Below are 15,517 nucleotides of genomic sequence, written 5' to 3' on the forward strand. Positions count from 1 at the left end.
TAGGCGCAAATTCTCAATTTGAGTGCCTAGAATTTTTTTATTTTTATAAAATCATGTATTATACAGTACATTTCAAATATTTATTATACTATACATAAACCCAAGATCTATTTTTTATTTAAATAAAATAGTTAAACTTTACATCAAAACAATCCAAAAATATTACTTTGCCTACAATTTTTTAATTATACCTCATTATTTTCATATATCATTATATTAGACTATACGTATCAATAATATATATTTAAAAACATATAAAAATATTATTAAACATATTTTTATATATCATACTGTTTTATACAATTGTATTTATGTAATTAAAATACATAATACTATATAAGACGACAGAGTTTTTTAAGATAAATGACTATAAGATAAATAGATGTCAGATCACAGTATTAAAATTTAGGCTTGTTGTGTAGTTCACGTTTGATGATGGAAATGTAATGCATTATTTCAAGTGCAGTAATTTCATCTTGAACCTTGTGGATTGGTATTACCATACTGTAAACAAGTGAACACAAGCCACAGAAACACAGATGGTCACTCACGACATGCGGAGGGTGTAGCAGGCCACATCAGTTCCTGTTGTCGAGACCGTCTGCCCTGACAGTCCACGTACACGCCGATACTGCTGAAGCACAGGAGCAGCTCTTTACTGGAGATCTCCACTGCGCAGAGAGCCTCCAGGTTCTGCAGCTGGATGAAGCCCAGGGTGTGATCGTCAGGGTGGAGGAGGGTGGAGGTAGTTGCATCCCCCTGAAGATTATAGCGCAGGAACCTGGACTGGAAGCCCACGCAGAGCTTGTCGCCCTGGAGCCCCATCCACTGCACGGATCCCGGGACGGGGATATCCCGCAGCTTCCGATGACGTGTTTTGCTCTTGTTGAGCTCGAAGATCATCACCTTGTCAGGTTTTTTCATGGACACAAAGAGATACGTGAGCGATCCTTGTCTGATCGTGCCCGAAACCAGAGTTTGGCAGCCTTTAGTCTCCGCTATCTTGGGAAACTCGGCCTCACGGTCATCCAGAGACGCCATTGGGTAGAGCCGCACATGCCCGTTTCGACCCGATATCACAGCGATCAACTGTTCGGATGGGATCAACTCTATCTGATGGACCTTTTTATTGTCTCCAACCTTGATAATCTCTGTGAATAAAAACATATAAACAGTAAGTGGCAAAGAAATGCAGTGAGTCACCTATGAATGCAGCACAGTGAAGTACAGTAAACTCAGATACACTTACCATCTTTGGTAATATGAATAATGTACAACCCCTCCTCATTGCCCAGGGCTATCCTCTCATGATCTGCAGATAAACAGAAACGTAGATAAAAATAAACTGAAAGCAGAGTTTAATAAAGCAAGGCTGGACTGAAATCGACTAGTGGTGGACTAGTTGTGTAAATTGTTATTTTTTAAAGGAGGATTTTTCTTCTGATGTAAATATGTTGTTGAACATTAGCTCAATTGTGTTGAACCTAAGTTGTCTGTCTGAAATAAACTAAAATTAAAAAATTAAAAAAAATAAAACACTAAAACTAAAAGGAGGATTTTTCTTACCCTTTTGAAATTCTAACATTCAATGTATCATGTAATTATTAAAAACAATTCAGACTACCTTTATATATTATTATGTTTTATTCATTACATTATATAATACACACACACACACACTCAAACACACATACATATATATATCTATAATTCTATTTCTATTCTATTTATAGTTCTAATTCTATTCTTTTAAAAAAAACTACCTTTCTAATCTTTTTGTATTCTATTTTATTTTCATTTATTATGCAATTGTATGTGTGTGTGTGTGTGTGTTTGTGTGTGTGTGTGTGTGTGTGTGAAAAGATCTCTAACACTAGCTTGCTCTATTCTCTGTTTTCTAAAGTTATTTAAAATCCCATGCTACGTGTACCGTGTTAAGCTAACTGAGACTTGTTATAGCACTTATATATCATTGCTCTTTTTGTTGTTTTTGATTGCTTCCACTGTCTTCATCTGTAAGTCACTTTGGATAAAAGCGTCTGCTAAATGACTAAATGTAAAAATTTAATATATATATATATATGTGTGTGCGTGTGTGTTCTGTGATATAATAATAAATAATGAATATAAAATTATAATAAATAATAATATAATTCTATAATATAATGAATGATATAAAATATAATGAACCAAGATTATTGGTGCATGTGGTTGACTGTACCTATAATAGCAGCTGACTGTGTGGATTTGATGAGAGGCAGTGCACTGTCATACGCTTCTTTAGGGAAGTAAACAAAGCGTTCTTTCAGTTTGCTCTTCTTCAGCAGACGGTGCAGCTCGTTCAGGAGGCCGACCCACTTGGTTCTTTCCTGATCGCTGTCAGCCAGAATCAAGATGGAGCATTTCTTATTGCTGGATGCAGAGAGCTGGGATGCTGTCACCTGCAGGAGAGGAAGAGGAGGACAACTTTGAAATGCATCACCTGTATTTATTTTTAAATTACAACATAAAACTTATCAATATAAAGTTGTGTTAAAAACAAAAGTGGAAAAAAATACTCACCCTAAAAATACAGGGAATGTCCTTTCTATTCGCATGAATGACATCTGATTCCAAAACTGAGCTAACAGAAAACTCCTCATCCCTGAAACCAAAAGAGAGAGATTTAGCTGTCACGCAAACACAGAAATCAGATGTTTGCTTTGAAGCCCTCACTGACCTCATGTCAATGACCTGGTTCACCTCGACACCAGGCTGAGCAGCTTTGCCCTCTGGGAGATCATATAAGAAGAGCTTGAAGTCACAGACTACAGCGATGGCCCTCTGCCATCCCTTCTTCACACCTAATGGTTTGGGGACCTGAAAGAAAAGAGCTCAGAATTAGCTCTCAATTAATTGGGATCTGCTAATATATATCCAATACAGTATCATCTTTCACTGTTTTTGTTTTTTTATATTATAGGATGAAATTATACCTTTCCAACTTATGTCTGGTGCATTTTGCAAGCTACATTTGTATCTGCTAATTGTTCATTATGATTACAAAACTTTCATGGGTATTTAAAATGAAGCTTCTTACCCTGACATGGCCCTCATAAGCTGTGCCGATGCCCTTCTGGGGGTCGATACCCAGCGGTCCTTTGGTTTGATCCGCTGGGATAGGACACACAGCAGGAGCTTTGTCCGCACACGTCACGTGACAGGAGAAGTTACAGACTGTAGGAGGAGTACAACAAGGTGAACGCCAATCTTATCGCTATCTACCATATCCATGACAGCCTCAGCTGCTGCTGTGGTGACCTCTCACCTTCACACGTACAGCCCTGTCGGATAAGTCCCACCATCAGAGACGTACACTGGTTACATTTAGTGGGCGTATTGAAGGTCTTCACCACGAACTGATGGGCTTTTGGCTAAAAAGAGAAATTTAGAACACTATAAATGACAGAATATCAGAATATAGGATTTGACTGATATAAAAGGAGCTAGAATCTTTAAGAAAAGGTTATTTATTGGCCTTAAAGGTTCTATGAAGAGCCTTTAACAATCATATAACGTTTCCAATGCACATAAGGTTCTTTACAGTGCAAAAAGATTCTTTAGATTATTAAAATGTTCACTGAAAGGTTATTTGGAGAACCCAAATTGGTGGTTTTATGGTATCTCTGAAAAAAAGAAAAAATCTCATGGGACCTTTATTTGTAAGAGTGTAGGAGCAAAATAAACAAGTGATTGATTTACTTTAGGTGTGGTGTATCCAGAGCGCATGGGAGTTTGTGCACCTCGTTGTGGCTGATCTACCTGCTAAAAACAGTCATGGATATTAGTCACAACATGCTACCATTCTTCAAATCTCTTTTCCTGAATGAATGAAACTCTGTTCTAAAACCTACTGATTTCAGATTCATTATGCATCACAGTAAGGTGGCATCCCATGCATTTATTGTGGCTAAGGCAATCCCAGAATGCACATCGACAAGCATCATCCACAATGGCAGTGGAATATACTAAGTTTCTACATTATTAAGGTTCAAAACAGAGATTCAGCATTGCTAAAGGGGGTCAGAATTTGAAAAGTCACCTCTTGAGATTCCATATCACTTGTGGTGGAGGGTGAGCGAGAGTGGGACGTGACCTGGGATCGTCCATCTTCCTCCCGGGAAGGTGTGTTGGACAGGCTGAAGTTATCGATGGAGTCGATCTATTGAGAAGGATAGAAAAAAGGAAATGTTTAGAGAACAGATCCAGCCATACCACAAACCCATGAGCAGCAGATGGAAAACACAACGACAGCATTTAGACCCAAGACATGCCTGCTACATGGAACACAACAGGCTGTGTGAAAACACATCATGCACATTAGCAGCAATTTGACAGGACAAAGGTTTAAAAACAATTCCCAAACACCATGTCAATGATGGAACAAGAGCAAAGCATGAATAATGAGGAAATCTGAAACACTGCTGAACACAAACGTCACACATCTTCTTCACACCAAGCTTGACAAGTTTTAGAAACAGCAAACATGAGTTAGAAGTTGAGTCATCAGTTGTGGTATAGAATAAAACCTCCATTGGTAGTGCAAGATGAATAAAACAAAATACTACATATGTATTAGCCACAGAAAGTGACAGTTTGTAGTCCAAATGTGTATGATGAAGACAAACTGAGGTGAAATGGACCCTGAATGTGACAAACAAGCATGTGTACTTGGAAAAACCCTGGGAAATGGGGGTTTATCACTCATGCCATGCAGTAACACCGCAGACATGCATCAAAGTCACACAGTCCAATCATTGTAGGTTTCAACCACTTCACCAAATACACAAAAAGAGCTTACACGTCTGCCTTTGCCGGCCGGCCCACAGACAGTGGAGCGCTTCATCACAGACAAAAACAGACCGATAGGAGAAGAGAAAGAAATAAAAAGAGAGCAAACAATATATGAACACAGAGAACAGGATTCACACACACACACACACACAAGCTCACTTGCTTATAAAATTACTGTCTCAAAAGCCCAGAAGAAATAAGCGAGAATGCATTTCACCCAGTTATTTAAACCACACTAAACCATTTAAAGAGAATATGAGAGGAAACAGAAATATCAATAAAAGCTGATTTCCCCTGAATAATAAATGAAAAAGCAGACAGAACAAATTAATGTTACAAAGTCAGTTCCTAAAGCCACATGTAAGTGTTTGAAATGCTTACATCAAACTGATCCAGGGCAGAGGTCGGAGCATTCAGGAATGCCAGGAAGGAATTCTGGGAGTCTTGGTGCTTGACCCCTGAAAAACAGAACATGACTTAGATGTTACATACGCGCAGAAACCGTCTTAACAATATCAGGCCTGTCACTAAAATTTTGCCTGATTGATTTCAAATGTTTGTGTTTTTACCTCTGGACGTGCGCAGACTCTCAGTTTCCTGTTTCAGCCTCTGGATCTCTGCCTGCAGGTCCTGCTTCTTCTTCTCAGACTCCTCCAGCTTGCTGTGCAGAAAAAATATCAGACACAGAATGATGAGCCTATAATATAACCTGATTAATATACCAACATATGGCCTTTTTAAGATCATCAATGCTGGCTAACGGGTCAATTAACATTTTACTGAATTATTAATGGAAGCATAGACAGATCTTCTGTGTTGTGATACTGATCTGAGAAAAAAAAAAAGGCAACTTGGCACTGCAAACATTTACTACCATTTTTGAGTGCAATGTTGACATCAGATGGATAGAACACCATGTCACCAGGCTTACATTTTACTGTAATAATGCAAGTTTGCAGGGATGAGAAGTTATGATACTTTCAGTTAAATATTAGGTCAAAAAATGAAATAAAATAAACATTTGCATGGATGAATTGCATGATTTGTTTGCTATAAGATCAATAACTGTTAATTAGAAAACTGATAAATAGTTAAGACTTTAAGGAATTAACAGATATCTAAGTGCATTTTTCATTTCAATCTCTTCATTTATAAAACTCATAAACGATCGTCAAAATTGCACAAAATTGGAACTGGCCATCATGTTCTTCAGATATTGACATTGGTCAAACACATATCCATTGATAAGTAATGCTGATTCTTCACAGCTATTCACCAGAATATCTACAAGAAAACACCTATCAAATAATTTCCTATCGACAGGTATGTCCCATTGGAAGCTTAAAAAGGAGAGATGTATGTTTTACCACTCAGTGGCCATATGTGAGGCTTTGACTTTATTGAGCTCATCCTGGATGGTTTGTTTGGCTCTAATCTCGGCATCAAGTGCAGACTGCAGCTCCAGACGCGCAGACATGTCCAGCTTAGCCAAACGTCTCACCTTCCATGGCATGTCCTGGAAACCAAAACACCCACTGGCTTACAACACACAGTAAGATTTGATGCAAACAATTAAAGTTCAAAAAGAACGCCGTTTAGAATAAACTGCATTACTCGCACATGCTACAGTGCATTTCTAAAACTAAGAACTAAGTTTACAGTCAAGATCAAAGTTTAGTTGTCAAAAGGACACTTACAGTAGCACGTGCACCCAGACTGGCAGTCCTCAGGCCTTCCAGTTCTTCTGTCATCTTAGTGGCCAAAGCCTGCAGATAACCTCGAGCGTCTTTCTCATCACTGACCCTGAGAGAGAAACACAGAGGCTGAGAACTGCACTTACAAAACATCACCACTAGATGGACCCACGGTTTGGTGCATAAGTTGCATTAGTGCTAAAAAAAAAAAAAACACAACCCTTCACCACTTTTTGGGAAATTTTCATTAAATGTTAAGATTTTCAGCTTCTGTGCAAAGAAAACAAAACAAAATGACTTGAGGACTAGCTAAGTATTTGGCTAATGCTATGTCACTCCTGATCAATTCTACACCCTTGCACTTTTGCCTTTTTGGCTTCAAGCTCTGGATTTGTACATCCTGCAAATTTACTGATGCAATTGGTAAAGCCATTAAAATTTGAATCAAGAACTCATCGAAAAGCTCAAGTAAAGTTTTTTTGTAAATGCCAATTGTGTGTTTGGAATATCTATAATTTTTGAGGATTAAAAATAAAATAAAACTTGTAGCGACTTCAAAAAAAGACAATCTTACGAATAAAAAGCTACAAGAGGGTCAAAAAGTAAACCAGGGTTTGAGGGCAAAAATGCCATTAAAACAAAAGTGCGCCACAATTTAAGATGTGTGGTCTAAAATGGTGAATTCAATGTTAATTAACAAAATGCATTTCATAATATTGAATGCTATGCCTGTCTAGTAATACATTTGTGTTTAGAACCCTTGCCTGCAATGCACAGCAAAGGCAAAATACAGTAACTTCACTACCACTGGAACTAACAAAAAACTGATAGCAATTAACACAAATCTAAGCAAATTTGAACCTGGACACAGGACAGAACAGATCAAAGTCTAAGGCCCCGTCCACACGGAGACGCGTTTCTGTGAATACGCACAATTTTTTTATCGGATAGGCGTTTCGTCCACACGGATCCGGCGTTTTCATCAGGTGAAACCGCTATTTTTTGAAACCGGGTCCCAGTGCGGATAAATTTTCGTTTTCGTCTGGACGGCTAATCCGTATATTTTCTGAAACGATGACGTCATCAGCCCACGTCTCCCCCTAGTCAGACACCTCTACGTCACGTAACAGCATCAAAAACATGAACAAACACTGAACGATTATCTTTTTATTAACTAACATTAACACTGATTAATAAATGTATTGTTCCATGTTCGTTTGTGTACCACGCGCAAGGTTTATGAGCATAGTCCAAGTCGTCTTCTCTGTTTTTAGTGTATCTCTGTGGCAGAATTACAGCGCCACATACTGGTCTGGCATGTAAACTACATCATTTTGCGGTTTCGTGTGGACGCGGACATTTCTTGAGACGAGGAAAAAAAAAGATTGGATTGGGGTAAGCTCCGTCTCCGTGTGGACGGGGCCTAATAGAGTGTGTGCATGTTGTGTGTTTCTCACCACTGAATGATTTCTGTGATCTGGGCCTCCCAGTGAGCCACACTCTCTTTCTTATCAGTCAGTTCTCTCATCTCCTCCTCCAGCTGTTTGTGACTGCAGCTCAACTTCTCAAATGAAGCCATCATCTACACACACAAAAACATGCTATTGAACATACACACTACTGATCACAACATTTTATTCACCTTTTTTTCACCAAGGACGATTTAAGCTTGCAGTCAAAATGTAGAATATTTAAAGTGAGTGCATTATGAATCCATTTTCAAGCCGTGTATTTGGCTTATCACTACAGTACACCTACAATAAGTTTTTATTATTCTGACTATTTTAGACTGGTTCTACCTCATCATACACATAAGCTACAATGTTCTTTTCTTAGCGCATGTAGTTCTGTTTATTAACCTCTAAAACGGCAAAAGTAACGGACTGCAGCTTTAAATTGTTCACCAATCCTCATTTGAGGCTTTCACTTGAGCACGATCCATGTAACACAACAAGCTCGAAAACATGTCCATTACCATGTCAGAAAATCACAAACCAATACAGCAATTTGAGGGGCCAAATGCAATTATATGGACCAGAGAGACAGCGACTGGCTCTGATCAGAGCCTGCTGGATGGACCACCATGCAAAGCCACCCGTGTCAACGTAATACCGTAACCACCAAACGCTCATGAATAAGCATGACCCCCTCCATCTGCAAGGACTCGGTTGAGTCCACAGTAAACACGTCTGCTAGTACATGCATCCAGTCAATCTGATTTAGACACACTCTCTGTCTTAAGCAAGAGCTGGTGAGGTTGACCACCCTATAATTAGCTAAGCTTGCATTATCCGAGGTTTTCATTTAACACTACGCTCTGACCGAAGCACTGAACCTTCGCTGTGGTCCTCGGGAAAAGAGCTCCAGATTCCTGTCTGTTGATCAGCATATTTTCCTGTGCTTACAAAGCGGGAGGATGCTGACTGACTTCCCAGTAAAACATTGGCACGGTGGACCATCTCTTCAGCACAACGGACTCATGGAAGACCGCAACATTTTAGTCCGCAAATGACAACGGCATGTTTTCTTTCTTTCACAACTGAGTGTTGCCCTCCAAGGGTTCTTCTCTAAACATCTCTAGCTTTGCCGTCAGGCTCGCTGAGAACTACGAAACCGCTACACACACACACTACAAGCCTTTCTTTGAACCACTCTGTGTGCTTTACACACTGTTTGAAGCGCTCAGAAACGATACCCAGAATTCATTTCTGGTTTTAACAAAGAGCATCAACGCTGACCACTAAGACGTGAAGCCCCCTGTCATCTTCAGCGTAATCACCACATCAAAAGCGACGTGGAATCTGTGACTTCAAGCTTCAGTAACATGAGAGGTGGAGGCTGTGGTTTCAGGGTTGTGTATTAGTGTTACACAGCATCCCGGAGCCACTGTAGTGTCACAGTATCCAAGCCTAAAACTACTGGGGCGCCACAAAATAGTAGTACAATTTTACAGTACAATACCCAGCGATGTAAGTATAGCATCTACAATTGTTTGCACACCAAAAGCTTTATTTAAATCTAGGCTGAAATAAGCTAAAGCAATATAGGAACGGGAGGATGACAAATACGTGAGAATCAACTGTAATTCGAGAAGATTTAAGATGACAACACTCATCACAAGCTATAAGAAACATCCAAACATGAATAGCACTGAGATACTTCAGCTGGAAATGCAGTTTTTAACCGATTTCACTTTTATAATAGGATGCAGGAAACAGTACATTCAGTGAGAAAATGTTTAAAGACGATTTGATATTATGGTCCAATTCTCGTTATTAAAAAATCTATTAACTACAACTTTTAACTCAAACTTCTAATTTGCTGCTTATTAACAATTCATAAGGTAGTTGTTATGTTTGGGTATCTAGAAGGATTGGGGATGTAGAATATGTGCTTTATAAGTACTGATAAACAGCCAATATGTTAATAATAGGCATGCTAATAAGCAACTAAAGACAATTGGGCCCTATACTAAAGTATACCAGTTAAAAATATTGGAAATTAATGGAGAACAAGTGAGTACATCAAAATAAAGAGTGTGGCAGCCATAAGTTTTAAAACCTGGAAAAGTTGTGTTTTTAAATGGGCTTTTGGTTAAATGGCTAAAATACTGTTTCTGGTGAACACAACCTCAATATATTGTCAGGTTATATTCTATGATGAAAAACATTAATAATTCCCCACTTGTGATTTAAAAAAACCTCTTCTTGTCTTGAAATAGGCTATTGCTAAAAAGTGGCTAAATGGGACTAAAGGGATTGTAGTTGTGTAGTTTGTTCTTCAAAACTTCAGCTTTTAACTTCTGCTGATTGTACCTCGCCTTCATAATTCACAAAAGCTATATTCATTTATGAACAGAACAAGTAAAAATCATAAACATTTGGTAGTCACAAGAGTGTAATTTCTTCAATAATCCAAAAGCCAATTGTCTTTTTGTTGAACCAGGTTGATGCAAACTTCGAGACTGGCCAACAAAATGATGTCACCCCTACATGAGTTTCAGTCTGGCTATTGGTTTACTTTATCCAATTGCCTGTGGTTCCTAAGTGACATCATTGGAAAAGAAAAGTCATTTCAGAGGTATATCAGTTGAAAAACGATTTCTTTGAAATAACCTGCATCAGCACATTAAGTAAATGAACTGCTCAATTTCATGTTGACTTTAAGATATCATGACAGCCCTGACAGTGTGTGCATGTTCACCTTGTCAAGTTCGCTGGAAAGATTCTTGTTCTTCTCTGACAGCAGCACTCGCTCTCTCTCGTACTTCTGTTTGTAATCGCTCTTAAACTCCTCTCGTTCGCTTTCGCTGTGAGGGTGAAATGATTTATTGAACATCAGGGTTACTGCACTCAGCATCTAACACACACTGCCAACATACTGACACAAGCCAAACTCCATAACTTATTTCATGGAACATAATCTACACTGTATTTTATTTCTTCCCCTGAAGTCCACTTATAATGTTAGTCAAGGTTCCTTGCACCACAAACGATTGCAATTTAGTTTTACATGACCACATTCCAACCTCTCTGACCCTGAATTATAAAGCAAAATAATAGATGGTGGTATTAAACGAAAGAAAACTCTCTAGCAGTGAGATCAGTACCTGTCTCGACGGGCCTTCTCCAGCTTGTCTTTGAGCATCAGGATTTCTTTCTTTAAGGTGAGCTGCTGTCCCTCTGACTCCTGCAGCTCCTTCTTCAGGTTCTTCAGTTCGTTGGCATGTTGTTGTTCTCTGCGTGACACCTCTTCCTCATAGAAAGCGGTCTTGTTCTCCAGGTCTGCTCTTAATTTACTGAGCTCCTGGTGCTGCTCAGGTGACCCAACTCTTGGAGAGCGGCCCACCTGCTTCTGCTGCTCCACCACACAGGGAAAGAAAAGATACAGACCTCTATACAACTTATTTCAAGTTACATGAAAGTAATAATAAAATAGCTCACTGATTAATATAAATAATGCATGAACTATAATAATTAAAAAAAAAAATTATACGTATGCATTATAATAAACAATGTTTGAATTGTAATAAAATTACGCTTTAAAATTAGTCAAACTAAATAATGTATTATCGTAATCTGTATAATGAATTAAAAAGAATAAAACTAATTATATACTTAATTTTATACTTATATTTAAACAATTTATGAACTATAATAAAATAATGTATTCAAAATCAATTTAATTACATATATTTAAATTATTTACGAATAATAGTGTATTAAAATTAATAAAATAATCAATAAAAATTATTTAACTATTTGAATACTTCTAATATGATAATATATTAAAATGAATACAAACAACTGATAAAATGACTAATTATATAATTAAATTGAAAATATATATTAATTACAATTAGTGCTGTTGAATGATTAATCGCATTCAAATTAAAAAATTTGTTTACATAATGTGTGTGTGTGTACGGTGTATATATATATATATATATATATATATATATATATATATATATATATATATACACACACACACACATATACATTTAAGAATTATAGTCTAAATATTTATTAAACATATGCATGTTTGTGTTTTTATATATACACAAATCGTATATTTAAAAACTATATGTAATGTATTAATTTATAAAATACACACATGTAAATATTTCTCAAATGTATATATGTATATATAAATACACACATTCATGTATATATTTAAATATACGCAGTTCACACAAATATTTTGTAAATACAAACTTTTATTTTGGATGCAATTAAATCAAAATGAATCAATATGACAGCACTTTCATACTGACCTGTGATTATTACTTAATTTATTAAACATTTGAGTCTTTTATATCGCGGTTGTTGTCGTTTAATAAAAACAAGCCAACAAACGTCCCATGCTACTCTTATGCAAATTTCCCCGTGTTTGAAGGATGGCACTGTTCCTAAAACCCCCTTAACAGTATTTTAAGAGAAGAAGTGTTTATGTACACAAACCTTCATTCCCTCCAGCTCCTCTTCCAGCTGTCTGCTGTACTGCTCACTGCGTTCCCTCAGCTTCTTCTCTTTCTGAGCCTCAGCAGAAAACTCTTCAGCCTGGGCCTCCATCTACACACACATCCACAGAGTTCACACACATTTAATGAACAGACTCCTGCGATCAGCCGCTCTCCTCCACACTAACCTCTTTCTTGGCCCGCTCAGCTTTGCGCACTTCTAGCCGCAGCGCCTCCACCTTCTGATTGAGGGAATCCATCTCCTCTTCTTTGTCCCGGAGCTGTCGGGAGAGCCGTTGCTTGTATGACCGCAGCTCTGTCACCTTCTCACTCACTTCGGCAAACTGCTGCATGGCCATTTTCCTCTGGCTGTCCGCCTCCTTCAGCTCCTTCCCCTGAGTCTTCAACTTCTCTGAGGACTCCTGCAGACTCTGCAGACAAACAACACAAAGTGGAAATAAGAGACATACTAAATCATTTTATCAACTGAATACATTTAAATTATTTATGGTACATTATCAGAATAAAAACTAATTTAAAGTAATTTATTAATAATTACTTCATACACTTTCATACTGACTTGTGATTATTGCAAACAAGCCACTTATTTATTGAAAATGTTTTATATTTTGCTTGTTGTCGTTTAACAAAGCAAGTCAAGAGATGTCTCTAATAATAGAGAATTTGTTAATTATAATAATTATTATTTTGTATTATTTATTATTAGTAGTAGCAGTAAATACAAAATTAAAATAAAAGTTAAAATAAATAAATTACAAAATAAAAACAGAATATGGAGTATTTAAGAAAAATAACATAATTGTAATGTTTTATTTTACATTACAGTTGCAAAATTAATAACTCATTATTTCTTTACTTTCAAAAATTAAACCGTCAAATGTTTATTTTAATGATAAGCACTTCTCAATACAAATATGGGAAGATGGTTTGTGCATAACGCATTCTCGCACCCCTTCATTCTGAAATAAGCAGAGCGCATTTCTTTAATTAATTGTGATTTGATATTCACACAAAGCCATTACGTGATTTCGGCTTTCGATTAACTGTGTCCTTCTCACTTTGCTCGTGAGAGGCATTGCTTGTGTGAAGCTGCAGTGGAGCTGTACCTTCTGCAGGTCATCTCTCTCCTGCTTCATGCTCTTGAGCTGTTTCTCCAGAGATCGGATCTGTTTGGAGGAGTCCTCCAGATCCCTGCGGGCAGAACTGGCCTGTTCGAACTGCTGCTCCACCTGGCCTGTATCTGAAGGAGGAGAGAGACATAAACTAGAAGCACAAACTATAATGCGAGGAAGTAAAAATAGTGTTTGCTTTTCATTTCATTTTAAACACAACTGCAAACGTAAAAAACTAAAATAATGTCTGGTTACGTGTGAAAATGTAATGATGCGTGTTTATATGCAGCCACTGAGATTACCAGCGATCTGTTTCCTCAACATCTCTATCTCCTCCTTCAGTCCACGGATCTCAAACTCTCCGCTGGAGGAAACAGGCCCGTCCCCGCTGGAGTGTTGCAGTACCTGAACCGTTTTGGTGGACTCTGAGGGCCAGAAGACATTTTAGCTGTCATTACTTCAGCAGAAAATAAAAAGGTCACTCGACATTGTAAGATGGAGAGACACCTTGTAGTTTGCGACTGAGCTCCAGCTTCTCCTGCTCCAGACGACGGATCCTCCGCTCGTACGCCTCAGTGGCCAGACTGTCTTCCAGGCCGCGCTGCACGGACACATCTATCTGCGCAGGTGCCGCAGACTCCCGCAGGCAACCGCGGTCAGACAGAGTACTGTAGGAGAAAACACGGTCAAATGATCACAATGTAGACTCATACGGCTGTTTTTTGTTTTAACCATACCATATTAAAATACTAAGTACAACTTTTGTGTTATGGGTCAAATCGCCCCATATTGGTGTCCAAATGAAACACACTAAAGATTCATGCAAAGATGAGAAAATATCTAATGCAGCTTAACACAAAATATTTGAGAAACTTAATAATTCCCATCTATTTCTATTGTGTTTGGTGTCAATTTCACAATTATTTTCTTAAACTTCTTAATGCTGTCATCCAGTGATTGAGATGCAAACAAATTAAAACCTAAAACAGCCCTCAACAGAAACTCAACTAGATAAAGAAAGATTTTCCTTTGATGTTTCAGAAGAAAATCTTCAATTTCAAGTAAACTTTGAGTCTTACATTTCTCAAGTTCTCACTGTTTGATAACCTACAATAAAGCTTGTTTTTGGCAAACCGCATGGAAACCAGTGGAGGATCAGTTTGTCTTTCCAATAGTGATCTATGTGTAGTGAAATAAATAGTTTAACCAATGTTTCAAGCAGTTTAAAAAAGATCAAATGTGGGTCAAACTGACCTGAACACAGCAGGAGGGTTCATTTGAAACTACGCCTCATGTAAGATCATCTCAGTTGAGTTTTACAGTGATATCTTACCAGTTGCTGGTGTAGGTGAAACCTACAAATGGGAGATGGTGTCCTGAGAAGGTGGTGTGGGAAGGAGGCGGCATTGTCTCCTAAAACAGAGCAGGGATTGTAAATAGCAGCTGTACAATCTGAGTTGATACACCAAAGGTTGTGGGTTCAAACCCAGCAATGAGTGATCTTATTAAGGTGTGTCTAAAACTCTACCGTGTTCTTGAGGCAGTCGTCATCCACATCAAAGTTTGATGTGTCAGATGGGCTGCTGACTTCAGGGATGTAGGGGGCCTCACATTTGAGGATGTTCTGCCAGTCAATGCCGGTAAAGAAAGGGTGCTGTTTGAAGTCCTCAATGCCGTTCTGTCCCAGCCTGTGCTCTCTGCAGCAGATGAGTCTGCGGATCAGGTCTTTGGCATTTTCAGAGACGTCGGTCACATGAGCAGGAAACTGGAACCGCTCCTGTGGTGGAAAAACAAGTGGAAAAAACACTTTAAAAAATGGAGATGCATCATTAGGCATTCTTGATTTTTTTTAATATAATACAAAAAAAATTATATCGCTAATGACTTTAGTACTT

General features: G+C 38.0%; 1 protein-coding gene across 6 annotated transcripts in view; it reads right to left on the minus strand.

The window, feature by feature from the left end:
• The window catches only part of cdc42bpaa (CDC42 binding protein kinase alpha (DMPK-like) a), a 55,565-nt gene that overhangs the window by 11,207 nt on the left and 28,841 nt on the right, over positions 1-15,517 (minus strand). For 3 of the 6 annotated variants that reach the window (XM_026286559.1, XM_026286553.1, XM_026286558.1), the window contains exons 8-31: positions 15,151-15,399; positions 14,956-15,035; positions 14,130-14,290; positions 13,925-14,047; positions 13,617-13,750; positions 12,678-12,920; positions 12,491-12,601; positions 11,137-11,384; positions 10,731-10,836; positions 7,985-8,109; positions 6,531-6,636; positions 6,201-6,349; positions 5,403-5,494; positions 5,215-5,291; positions 4,841-4,879; positions 4,082-4,201; positions 3,742-3,804; positions 3,308-3,413; positions 3,080-3,216; positions 2,720-2,859; positions 2,563-2,644; positions 2,222-2,441; positions 1,250-1,312; positions 552-1,151 (exon numbers count right to left, since the gene is read on the minus strand). In XM_026286559.1, coding sequence (XP_026142344.1) covers positions 552-1,151; positions 1,250-1,312; positions 2,222-2,441; positions 2,563-2,644; positions 2,720-2,859; positions 3,080-3,216; positions 3,308-3,413; positions 3,742-3,804; positions 4,082-4,201; positions 4,841-4,879; positions 5,215-5,291; positions 5,403-5,494; positions 6,201-6,349; positions 6,531-6,636; positions 7,985-8,109; positions 10,731-10,836; positions 11,137-11,384; positions 12,491-12,601; positions 12,678-12,920; positions 13,617-13,750; positions 13,925-14,047; positions 14,130-14,290; positions 14,956-15,035; positions 15,151-15,399 — 3,574 coding nt within the window. The remainder of the gene's footprint in view (positions 1-551; positions 1,152-1,249; positions 1,313-2,221; positions 2,442-2,562; positions 2,645-2,719; positions 2,860-3,079; positions 3,217-3,307; positions 3,414-3,741; positions 3,805-4,081; positions 4,202-4,840; positions 4,880-5,214; positions 5,292-5,402; positions 5,495-6,200; positions 6,350-6,530; positions 6,637-7,984; positions 8,110-10,730; positions 10,837-11,136; positions 11,385-12,490; positions 12,602-12,677; positions 12,921-13,616; positions 13,751-13,924; positions 14,048-14,129; positions 14,291-14,955; positions 15,036-15,150; positions 15,400-15,517) is intronic. The other 3 variants (XM_026286554.1, XM_026286556.1, XM_026286555.1) reach the window with 3 other exon arrangements.

The sequence above is a fragment of the Carassius auratus genome, chromosome 17, assembly GCF_003368295.1.
Source record: "Carassius auratus strain Wakin chromosome 17, ASM336829v1, whole genome shotgun sequence".
Taxonomy (NCBI): domain Eukaryota; kingdom Metazoa; phylum Chordata; class Actinopteri; order Cypriniformes; family Cyprinidae; genus Carassius; species Carassius auratus.